The 12,649-nt window shown below is 42.2% G+C and overlaps 2 protein-coding genes across 7 annotated transcripts in view; one reads left to right on the top strand and one right to left on the bottom strand.

Annotated features, from left to right (window-relative positions):
* Positions 1–6,919, bottom strand: part of LOC140730706 (uncharacterized) — a 30,629-nt gene extending 23,710 nt beyond the window's left edge. The window contains exons 1-2 of one of the 2 annotated variants that reach the window (XM_073051508.1): positions 6,788–6,919; positions 3,584–3,950 (exon numbers count right to left, since the gene is read on the bottom strand). In XM_073051508.1, coding sequence (XP_072907609.1) covers positions 3,779–3,950; positions 6,788–6,903 — 288 coding nt within the window. In that variant the 5' untranslated portion in view covers positions 6,904–6,919 and the 3' untranslated portion in view covers positions 3,584–3,778. Of the gene's footprint in view, positions 1–3,583; positions 3,951–6,787 lie in introns of those variants that run through there. The other variant, XM_073051507.1, reaches the window with a different exon arrangement.
* The window catches only part of atl2 (atlastin GTPase 2), a 99,148-nt gene continuing 93,294 nt past the window's right edge, over positions 6,796–12,649 (top strand). For 2 of the 5 annotated variants that reach the window (XM_073051504.1, XM_073051502.1), the window contains exon 1: positions 6,797–7,027. In XM_073051504.1, the coding sequence (XP_072907605.1) occupies positions 6,946–7,027 (82 nt within the window). In that variant the 5' untranslated portion in view covers positions 6,797–6,945. Of the gene's footprint in view, positions 7,028–7,246; positions 7,375–12,649 lie in introns of those variants that run through there. The other 3 variants (XR_012099662.1, XM_073051501.1, XM_073051503.1) reach the window with 3 other exon arrangements.

Genomic DNA, 12,649 nt, shown 5'->3' with positions numbered 1-12,649 from the left:
CCTTCTCTTCTGAACCACAGCACCAGACTCAGTGCCAGAGACCCGGTCATTGTGGCTCTGCCTCAGTAGGTTATCTCCTTCAACAATATCCAAAATGGTATACTTATTAATGATGGGAACAACAATGGGGTACTCTGTACTGTCTGCCCATTTTCCTTCTCTCTCCTGACAGTCACCTATTTACCTGCCTCCTGCAACTTAGGGTGACTACCTCCCTATAGCTCCTAACTATCATTTCCTCAGTTTCCAGTATCAGCTGGGTGCACCTGTACAGATGTGGCTATCTGAGAGGCTGTAAGCATCCCAGTATCCCCACATCTCACACAAAGAACCCAACACTGCCCCTGGAGCCATCCTCACTACTCTAAGTATGGACTAACAGATGAAGAATTAAGAATGAAGAAGCTCACCAGATACTTATCTCACCCAAGCCTGATGAGCCAAAGCCTCCCCACTCTAACACTAGTCCAGTCACACAATGACCACTCCAACAATGGCTGCTCTGCATGTCCCTTCCTTATTTTTATTTCTCTTTGCTAATGAACCATGACTGTGCAAAAGCCAAAATCCTTTGAAAGCTCCTTTTATTAAATCTTTCATTCCCCAATCTGTGTGAGGCCTGCTGCACTGATTCAACTGTGACTGCAATACCAAAAAAAGCCAAAATCCAGTGAAAGCTACTGTTTTAAAAATCTCCCACTCCTCCACCTGGGTGCTGAGGCTGCCTTTGGTTACCTGGAGAGACAGAAGCAAGTGAGACAGCCAAAGGCTGCAGGAGACCTGCGGCAAGATCTCCAAGATGCTTGGAACAACCCACCAGCAGATTTTCTTATAAAACCACATGACAGTTTATAGTTTTAAAGGCAAAGGATGGCCACACCAAATATTGATTTGATTTAGTTTTTTACTGTTTACTGTTCTTTAGAGTACTTTTTGATGTTCAGAAATTTTTCATTTCAATTGTTCTTGAAAGCATCTTTGCTTTACAGAATTTATATATATGCGCCTAATACTTTTGCACAGTCTAAACATGTATATATAGTCAAAGTACTGTATAGTGTATATATATTATTGTAAGTCATAGCTTTATTTCATTATGTATTGTACTGTACTGCTGCTGCTGCAAAACAACAAATTTCACGATATATGTCAGTGATATTAAATCTGACTCTTTCATACCTCTCTTCAGAATCAGGTTTAATATCACTGACAATCAACACTTCCACACCTCAAGGATGCATGCTTTGCCCACTGCTCTACTCTCTCTACATCCATGACTCTGTGGCTAGGCAGAGCTCAAACGCTATCTATGAATTTGCCAACAACACATCTATTGTTGGCAGAATTTCAGATGGTGCCGCAGAGGCGTACAGGAGTGAGTTGTGGTAGCAACAACCTTGCACTCAAAACACAATAAATATAAATAGATAAGATAGCTTACAATCAATAGATTGATTGTATGTAAGTATATAAAATGATACTGGGTACTGGAGTGTTCTGTGCATAAGGTGACTCTGATAGGAGTGGTGGTGGGGGTTGTGATGAGATAGGTTACTAGGTGGAGGTGTTGATCAGCCTTACTGCTTGGGGAAAGTAACTGGTTTTGAGTGTGGTGATCCTGGTGTGGATGTTATGTAGCCTCCTCTGTGATGGGAGTTCATTAGCAAGGTGGTTGGGATCCTTCATGATATTGCTGGCCCTTTTCTGGCACCTTTCTCTAAATATATCCTTGATAGCAGGTAGGCAGGTGCTGGTGAAGCGTGGGCAGTTTTGACTTCCCATTCTAGTGCCTTCCTGTCCACCACACTGCAGTTTCTGTACCATGCCATGTTGCAGCATGTCTGAATGTTCTCTACTGTAGAACATCATGAGTTCAGCTCTCTTCCGTCTCCTGAGAAAGTAGAGGTGTTGGTAAGTTTTCTTGATAGTGTAGGATCTGTTCTGCGACCATGAGAGGTTGTGCGAGATGTGCATTCTCAGGAACTTGTTTCCACTGCTGTGCTGCCAATGTGAAGAGAGGTATGAGTGCTGCGAATTCTCCTTTAGTTGATAACCATCTTTTTTGTCTTGTTGACATTGAAGAAGACGTTATTTGCCTGGCATCTGGCTTCAAACTCTTCCACTTCCTCTCTGTAGACTGTCTCATCATTGTTGGTAATGAGCCCGTCAATGTCTTGTCATCAGTGAACTTGGCGATTACTTGGGTGTGAGCGGGGTATACAGCAATGGGCTCAGCATACAGCCCTGAGGTGGCACCCATGTTGAGGATGATGGAACAGTTGTGCATCCTGACTGAGGTCTGTTAGTTAGATAGTCAAATGCCCAGTCACTCAGCAGTGTATTTAGACCTAGGAATTTGTTCACCAAGGTCTGTGGCACAATAGTGGTTAATGGCAAGCTGAAATCCAGAAATAGTGTCCTTGTTTGATAATTTGATAAAAGTTCTTACCAAGTTGCCATTGGTATGTTTCTTAGAGTGGTCTTTTCCAGAACTGTGCATTTTCAGTCAATATATAGTCCTCTCCCTATCCCTGCAGTCTCCTCCAACCTCCTAAGATCTCTGCTCCTCTAATTCTGACTACTTTTGTGTTTAGGTCTGGTCACTGAGCTGTAGAGATGTTATCAAACTGGAGAGGACACAGAATAGTTTTGAGAGGACCAGGACTTGACAGCTTGAGAGTTAGAAGATGTTTGATATGCTCTTTTTTTCTTGGAGAGTAGGATGTTGAGTGGTGAGCTTATCAAGGTTATATAAAATCATGAGGAAAGTAGATGAGGTGGATAGTCACACTCTTTTTCTTAGTGAGGTCCTCTAATGGTCAGAGTTGAACATTGATGTGGTTTCTGGCTAGTACAATATGGAGAGCAAGTTGTTGCCCATGCAGCAGGTTCCTCCTCTCCATGCAGCTGATGAATCAAAAGAAACGGTGGACGCTGATACAATTTGGTATCAGAGGCATCACAGGAGTTGCCAGTCAACGTTGAACTCAACGTAGGGCTGCTTTAAGGACCCCGGCTCCAGATGTTTCCTTGGGGTTTACTCCCGAAGCCTTCTCCATGAGTGGGTATACCTGCATGGCAGCAGAGTTCCAGAGCAGAAGAGTCTAAAACTGGAGGGCATAGATTTAAGGTAAGAGAGAAGAAATGTTAAAGGGACTGAGGGGAAGCTTCTGGGTAGTAGGTGTATGGGATGATCTGCAGAGGAGGTACAAATACAATGTTTAAAAGTTATTTGGACAGGTACATGGACTAAAAAAAAGGCCTAGAGGAATACTTGCCTAACACAGGCAAATGAGACTAGCTCAGACAGACATCTCAGTTGGCATAAATGAAATGGGCTAATAGACCTCCTTCCATGCTGCTAACTCAACATACTCTGGTACTGAAGGCTACAACTTCAGTCACTGAAGTTGTAAGTTCTGAAATTCCATTGTTAAGTCTCTCTGCTCCTCCACCTCTCTCCTCCTTTGATATACAGTGACTTCTGATTAATTAGAACACATTGGGACCAGTACATTTTGGCCCAATCAGCTGAAGTTTCATGGACATATTTAGGAATGTATAAAAAAGTCACAAACTACCCTTTAATTGAACAACAAATTATGTACTTAAATGAAACACAGAGCAAATTAGAACACTGTCAATACTTTTAAACTGCGTATCAGTTCCTAATAGTTATCAATGGAGGAATTAATTCAATGTAAGCTGCCATGTTCTTTTGATTGACTCTAAATTAACAAAATCAGCACAGACACCAATTACAAATCATGGACTGCCTTCAAATAATCCTTTTGACGATTGTATCCTCCAAATCTTCATTTTTGTTGTAACATTCCGAACGATTGTCGATACCTTCATATTCTTTGTAGTTCCTAACTTGTTGAGGTTGTGAAATCATTTCATTTTCACTCCCGGCTGCTTCTGGCATCTCCAAGCCTGAATGCTTGAAACTGCAGTAAGGAAAAACGATTTTGAATTGTCTTACTGTTTATTTCTCACCAACTAACAGTGGGAAAAATCATCGCTTTTTGAACACAAAGACACACAACTGACACTATTTAAAACCTGTTTGGTCTAAGCATGGTGTAGTGTCACAGAAGTGCACATGACTAACAGTGGTTAGAAACTGTTTGGCAACAGTCTCCTGTCCCAATTAAACGGCATAGTGTCCCAGATAAATGAATGGAGTCCCTGCTATTTTCTCAATTCATTTTTGTTCTTTAAGAGTTGTCCCAAGTAAGTGGCTGTCCCAATCAACTGATTCCCCAATTAACCAGTATCCATTGTACACCTTGAGAAATTCCTCTCTGACCAAGTTTTCAGTTGCTTATTCTAAATTTTGTTCAATCATGCCCCTACAAAAAACTGTTGGATGTTTTGTGTTAACTGTATTATGTATTAGGTTGATGCTGTTTCACTGGCTTATGCCAGTTTTGATCAGATGATGGAAATAATCGTATCAGGAAATAAAATGTGGTCGAATTTTCCTGCATTGATGTTTAACTGACCTAAACAGAATTAAACCCTGGAATCTTTTGCACTTTAAGCCAGGGGGACTTTTAGAAGTGAACAGTTGTGTGAACAGATTTATTTTGTAATGGTCAGATTGTGCAATCAATAAATGTAATGATTGTATTTAATGAAGTATGAGAAAATAAGGAAATAGGAGAAGAACACTGAATGCTCAAGCCTGCCCTGCCATTCAATATCATCATGGCTGATCAGGTTACAATTCCTCTTCTGTGCCAGTTTCCCAGAGCCCTCAATCCCACAATCCTTCAAAAATTTATCTATCTCCATTTAAGACTTTTGGTAAGATGGCAGTGCTGTTGGTCGCAGCAGACTTTCTGGGTTCAACAGATGGTGCAGATATGTGTCTTTTCTTCTGATCGCAAGGCCTTGTTGGACATGGGTGATACAAAATACTGCAAATTCAGTTTGTCGGTAAGTCGAACAGCGGGGCATCTGCATGTCCTCAGACCAGGCCCTCATGCCGTGGTGTTGCTTTTTACAGTTTCCCAACGGAGGAGGTGCCAGAGTTGGTGTGGGAAAGAATAGAGGTGGCTATAATCCACGTTGGGTTGGGGGCCTTTGTCCCGCTGAAGAGTTTCCGCCTGAAACGTCAGCTGTACTCTTTTGCATAGATGCTGCCTGCCCTGCCGAGTTCCTCCAGCATTTTGTGTGTGTTGCTATGAAGATTGCTCTGCTGCTTCTAGAGTTTAGAAGAATGAGAGATAATCTTATGGAAACATTTAATATTCCAGGGGGCTGGATCAGAATCAGAATTAAATCTATTATCATTGACATATTGTTGTGTAATTTGTTGTTTTGTGGCAGCAGTATAGTGCAAGACAAAACATTTCTGTAAGTCACAATAAAAAATAAAATAATTAAGTAGTGCAGGAAAAGAATAGTGAGGTTGTGTTCATGGATTCATGGACCAGTCAGGAATCTGATGCAGGAGGGGAAGAAGTTGTTCCTAAATGGCTGTGTTGGTTAGCAGGCTCCTGTACCTTCTCCCTTATGGTAGCAATGAGATGAGGCCATGTCCCAGATGGTGAGGGTCGTTAACGATGAATACCGTCTTCTTAAGGCACTGCCCTTTGAAGATGTCCTCAGTAGGGTAGGGTAGACAGAGATTCTCAGACCTGAAAGGTTAACTGGCTGTTTTTCTGCAGATGCCATCTGTACTGCTGAGTATTCTGATGTTTTCTGCTTCATCTCAAGTGCTATGTTTCCCTTGGCGGGTGAATCTAGAACCAAGGAACAGAGTCACAAGGAAAGGGCTGATGATGCATTTCTTCTTTCAAAAGGCTGTAAATCTTTGAGCCAGACCTTTGTACTATATTAAGCCTGATATGGATGAATTGTTGGACTAGATATTATGCACATTCTGTAGGAAAATGGAATTGAGGCGATTAGCCGAATTAGTTACATTCTTATGGACAGACTTGAGGGGATGTATGGACTACTGCTCCTTTTTCTTATATTTAATTGCGTCGTTTTTTAAATCATCCATTGTAATGAGTGGAGCCTGTAAAATCAGGATCTTGCAAATGTATTATTTCTCTACATTTGGCTGGAGATTGACCTTGATTGGAAGAATGTGACCTATTTCCACAACTGTGCAAATAAACGCAGCTATATTTGTTTGAATCCGTTTATAACCTGTCTCTTGTACTCACAAATGTCAGTAGTTATGTAGAAGTTCTCTGCATGTCACATGAATGTACTCACAATGATCGCCATTCATTACTGCAAACTGGGTGAAGTAGCAAATACTTTGTTTTCCCTTTCATCTTATAAAGGCGATTTAGTAAAGCCTTACATAAACAGCCCTTGAAACTAAGTCTGGAACAGAATTTCATTGCGGTTATGCTCCTGTTTCGGGAAACAAAATAACTTATTTCACCCAAAGAGCACATATGATCGATTATGTTTAACGTGCATTTATTCTTAAAAATATTGACTGTGCGGTGAGAGCACTACATTATCAAACGTGACTTGCAACATCCACAGCATTCAGGAATTAACGTCCGCACACCGTACTGATCCAAACATAAGTGTTTCTCGATATATGTTTCTTTTTAGCGTGCTGTCAAGAGCATGTGACTTCCGTCACACGAACAGGTCTCATTCATTTGAGCTTATTAATTTTGCATCTAACCTATTTTTTGGGGGGAGACCTGAACTGTTAGAGATGAACTGCGATCATTGTGTCAAGGTGGAATTATGTTCTTATCGGCTGGTAACCGATCATGCTTTCCCTCCCCACCCACAAGTTTACCTCATCGCCGGGCGGCCGTAAGGCGGGCGGGGGGCGCTCTCGGCGCTAGGACCCTGCGGCGTCGCCAGCTGCCTGTGCCCCGGCGGAGCCGCGCTGATAAAAAGGGCCGCTGTCATCCTTTGACGTCAGTGGCGTTCTGGATTTAAACTCAAGAGAAGATGGCGGCGGGTGCCGAGTGGAGAGGTCCGCGTATCTGCCGCCGTGGCAGCGGCGGCGACGACGGCAATTCCAGCACCGAGGGTAACGTTCCCGCTCCTCCCGCGGGCTTCCCGGAGGGCCGGCTCGTGGCGGCGGACGGGGAGGGGGGGGGGGGGAAGTAAAGTTCGTTAACTGGGCCGCCCGATGAGAGTTTGAACGGCGGCGCGCGCGCTCCCTCACGCGAAGGGAGGGCGGGGGGAAGCGAGTCCTCGGTCAGCGCGCAGGCGCGGTGAGCCGGTCGTTCTCACGCGGAGGGGGGGGGGTGGCGGAAGATCGCTCTCGAGGCGCCGCTTTGGAGGGGGGGCGCAGAAAAAAAATGCTGTTGAAAAGGGCGCAGCAGTCCGAGCAAAGGCGATTGGGGCGCCGGAGGTCCCGGGGACGGAGCGCCGGTGAGTTTCAGCCGGGGAGGGGGAATGAAAGAAACGCTGTTTAGTTTTATTTTACGACGGAGTAAGGAAGTTTTAACGTGAACCTACGGGGTGGTGGGAGGTGGGTGGTGAACGGAGGCGAGGAGCCGTTTATCGTCTGCTAGTAACTTGGTGGCAGGTACGGCGGCCCGCAAGTGATTGTGCGCGGCCGCTGCAATCGCGACTCTGTGCATGCCTGAGATTTGCCCTCTCACACCGATCGGGATGTGAGTGTAAACAATACCCCACCCCACCCACACCCCCACTCCCTCCCCCTGCGGGAAGCATGTCCTTCCTCCCGACATTGTGGCCAGAGAAATTGCAAGGTGTCGGGGCCCGGGAGGGAGGCAGGCAATCTCTGCAACACAGTGTATAAACCGTCGTCACCGCCGCCCCATGTGCTAGGGGAACGTCCCCTGGCCACGGTTATTAAAGTTCATCTCGTCGGCTCCTTTCACCGCTCTGCGCCCTTTACACTGCCCTGCGTTTCCCCTCTCCTCCGGCCTGCATTCCAGCAGCAAAGTGTTATGCAATCACTTCTAGACACATGGCTCTTAAAAAAAAAATACTTCCCCCGGGAGGAGGCAAGTGACTCGAGTCGATCCCGGTTTTACCTGAAAAAAAAACCCTCCATCCCCTAGCAAAGAAACTAAGAGAATAAAACATTTGTATTACTTAAAATACAACATAGTGGGTTGAAATTAGGTGGAATGTGAATAATCTTCGGCTTGTGTTCGTTTCGCCACCTTGCTAGTCCGTTATTCCATTGCGTGCAAAAGAGGAGCATCTTGTTCAAACCCAATTATGGCTCCCAACTGAAATAGTTTTGCTCTCATGACGTCTTAGCAGAACTAGAACTAATGTTTCATGCCAGTTGTCCCTCATAAGAGCTCTTCCAGCACTGATTGGCTGCGTTTACTGTTTCAACATGGTAGTACCCCAATATCTGCAGACCACCTGGAGGATTGTATTCCTGCACATGCTAAAACCTCTTGGCCTGACAGACAGCCTTCAGGAATGTTGATCTTGATTTAATGAATATTATAGGACAGGGGTGTCAAACTCATTTTGGGTCACGGGCCGGATTGAGCAAAATGCAACTTCATGCGGGCCGGATCAGTCGGACGCGTGCGAACGCAGCTTTCGTTGCCTCCGTTTTTTCAGCCTGCTGTCATGTGTCTCAGTCTCTGCTATAACTACAAAGTGTTTCACTTTACAAATTCCGTTTCTTATGAAGAAGACTGCCGAATAAACACTAAAAACCCTGAAAACCTGGTACCTGAATAAACTCAGCATTAGCCATATCATACGCCACAGGCGCTTCGATTACTGGGGCCAGCTTTAATAGTAATTAGATATTATCTCGCTAGCCAAAGATAATTCCACTGCGGGCCGGATTTGGCCCGCGGGCCTTGAGTTTGACATATATGTTGTAGGAGGACACATTGACAGTAGTGTGAGGAACACATGAAAATGAGAGATGAACCTGACAAAGTTGCAACACCGTGCTAAATAAACCAAGCAGCATGCAATGGACATAACTACAAAACAGGACAAAATATGTGCTAATCAACTTTCAACAACTCATTGGTGTTTGGAATGTGGGAGGAAACCCACTTGGGCCATGGATAGTGGTGGAATTGAACCCAGATTGCTGGTGCTGTAATTGTTGACATTAACTGCTTTGCCACTTGTGCTCCATTCCTTGAACCTTCACTTGGCCAGAAGAGCCTGTTATCATGCTTTATCTCTAAATGTAAAGTTAATAAATGTAACTTTGAGAAATCACAACCAATTTAATCAGTTCAAGATTTGTTAATGGGGTTGTGTCCGATTGTGAATGATGGTAGACCATTAGATGAGTAAAGGAAGGAGGCTTCAGAATCCCCAGCCTTGCCAATGCAAAGCCTTTAGCTTTTGAATCGACAATGAGTCAAGTATTTGCAACTGATCATCTAAAATTGAGTGGGTGATCATTTTCAGCTTTCTCCCACAATCATAAAACCCAGTCAAAAAACAGCGACAAGGGTGGATACTGCAAAACCTACAGGACCTGCTTGCATCATGGCTGTAGTTCCAGTTTTATTTTGAGAACAACTTGCACTTCTGTCCAGGCTGTTCCAGTTCACTGCCATTACTCCAAAATGTAGAGAATTATCCATGTTCTTTATCATTAATGATGGAAGATGTCATGGCACCTCTCTGTAACCTATGTACTGAAGCTTGCATTTTGTCAGGATCAGCTAGCTAGTCAAGTGTTACAATTGAGTCACTGCTCTTGAAATAAAGGCACCATTCAGTATCCTTCTAACACAGGAAGACTTTCTATCCATCAAGTCTCTCCTGCCTTTCAGAACAAACTCATCAGACCCTTTCCCCATTTATTCCCTGCAACCGATTCTATTTTGAATACCCATCAATTCTGATTCTCTTACCATTCATCTACCCTAGGGGTAATCTATAATTACCTTTATCCTACCAACTAGCATGCCTTTTAGTTGTGAGACAAAATTTAATTGATTGAATCTAAATTTGCTGTCATGGTGTAATTTGATTTTTGGGATTAAGTCCTTGTGAAATCTAAAGTCAAAGGGAATTGACACTGGGTTTTCTGTCTGTCTGGTATCCTGACTCCAAATCTTTTTATTTGGCCATCTGCAATGTGCATGTGGAATTGAACAGAATATATCTGCTTGCCTAGGTAAGTGCAGCTTCAGCAACATCTGAAGCCCAATAGCATGCAGGACAAAGCTGTTTGATTGGTACCCAGGTCTAAATATTTGCTTCTTTTCACTACTGGCACTCTGTTGTTGCTATGTATCACTTCTAAAATGCACCACCAATATTTGTGGAGATAGTTAATGTATCCAGAACAAATTTCACAAGGCCAGAAGGTGAATGGGAATAGCATTTGAATTGCTCAGCTGCCTATATGCAATTTATGTCAACACTGTTTATGTAGCAGATGTTCACTTGTAACAGAATTCACAAAACACTGCCCTAAAGTTTGAGATAGAATAATATTTCTCTGAGTTTGGGAGGGGGAAAGCAAATAAATATTTGTTTTTCATCATTTTGTGACATTGTACAGCTGATATTACTTTGTGTTACAGCATAATTGTAATAGACATTTCTTGGAATGCAGCCCCCTAAATTTTGAAATATCCTCCCCATCAGCATTACCTAACTGCATTGAAGAAGTCACCATTTGCTCTTGAGTCATTCGCAGTAGGTAATAAATACTAATACAAACACCTGATATGTCCACTGTTTATTCCTCTCCATAGATGCTATATAACCTGTAGCATTTTGTGTGGTAATACTAACCTTGACAGTGGTTCATACATTTTGTAAACTGAATCCCCAGTCTTGACCTTTTGCAGCCATTTCTGACTCTCAATTAGTTCATCTGCCTAAATTCGACAGTTATGTCTAGTGTATTGAACTAAAGGTCATTTGATTTCCAAATACAGTGGAATCTGTTTAATCGGGACCAGTACGTTTTCGCCCAATTAAATGGTTACTCCAATTAACTGAAGTTTCATGGAAATAGTTAAAAACATACGAAAAAGATGAACTGAATAACAAATTTTGTATTTAAATTAAATACTGAACAAATTAGAATGCTATCAATATATTATAGTACTAGAAAACTATTAGTTTGTAATGATTATTGACAGGAATTCAGTGTACGCTGCCACATTCTTTTGATTATAAATATAATTAGCGTAGATATCTTGTGTAAATAATGGACTGCCTTCATTCAATGTTTTCCATGTTTGCATCCTCCAAATCTTCATTTTCATAGTAGTATTCTAGTTGATTGTCGATACCTGCAGATTCTTTGTAGTTCCTAACTTGTTGAAGCAGTGAAATTGTTTCATTTTCACTCCTGATGGTTTCTGGCATCACCAAACCTAAATACTTGAAACCACAATGAGGTACAACAGTTCTGAAATGTCACTGATAATTGGTGAGAAATAAGCAGCAAAACAAGAATCACTGCTTTTTGAACACAAACACATGCAACTGGTGCTATTTAAAAACGGTTAACTCTGAGCTCGGTGTAGTGTCTAACAGCTAAACAAGCTCATGTGTTTGATACAAGTTAGAAACTTTTTGACAACAGTCTCCTGCCCCAGTTAAGTGGTGTAGTGTTCCAAACAAATAAAGAGAACTTCTGCTATTTTCTTGATTAGTTTTTGTTCTTTAAAAGTTGTCCCAAATAAGCGGTTGCCATGATTAACTGCTGGCTCAATTAACCAAAATCCACAGTACCATCCTTGGTACCATGCCTTTTACTGGAATGATTGAGACTGTTAATAGAATTTGGAATGATAACGGAAAGTGAAAAATGAAATTACTGCACTTGATGACAATGAACTGCTTTCATTGCCATAGTGATACTTCTAAGAAAGATAATTTTATTTTAACCTCTTGCCTTTGGCATTTAACATGTTATGTCTTTACCTTCATTTGCTCTGTTTATTGGGAATGATAATTCAAGGGATGAGAATGGTTATTTCCTGCATCCTTGCATAAATGCTGTCAAAGACCAAAATCTTTATTGCCTTTTTATTCAGGGATCGATCACCTTTGTCCCACTGCTGCTATCCAAAATTACAGAACCCATTGGAATTCTTCCAGTGCAATCCAAAAATGATTATTTGGATTGTGCTCAATCTTGCTCACGGCCTTCATTTTACCCATGTCTACATTTGCCTTTTGTAGGACCAACTGATATGGAGCTTTCAATTCTTGACTGTCTGTCCTGCAAGGTGAAGCATGCTACAGGCAGTGACTTGCTGTTAGTTCTGGATCCTGAGGTCTGTTCAGAATGAACAGATGGCCTTTTGACAGATTGCTGTTGCCAAATTCTTTTGTAAGCTACTTTAATATATGTTTCATAGACGTGTTTAAGATTTGTTCAGGTAGATTTCAATGATTGATTTTTTTAATGTTTTAAAAGCAAGCTATAAACCAATTAAAGTAATATAATAAAGTAGAAAATAAATCACTTTTTAGTCAATGTTTATTGATTCAATTAACCCCATTCAAGTGAGCTTGAATTTAGTTTATATTGGAGCTGTTCCCTGAACTCAAGCAAGTGTAAACTTGTTTCTGACATAGTTGTATTGAGGGCCAGGTGAGGAAGATGAAAATGGGCTGACCTGTGAAGAGCAGGTTCTGATGCCTCTCTGCAGAACTTGACGACAGGTAAAAATTTGGCTAGCAACTTGAAATTGGAGCATTTATT

The sequence above is a fragment of the Hemitrygon akajei genome, chromosome 7 (genome assembly GCF_048418815.1).
Source record: "Hemitrygon akajei chromosome 7, sHemAka1.3, whole genome shotgun sequence".
NCBI lineage: Eukaryota > Metazoa > Chordata > Chondrichthyes > Myliobatiformes > Dasyatidae > Hemitrygon > Hemitrygon akajei.
This window is presented reverse-complemented; position numbering and strand designations above follow the sequence as displayed.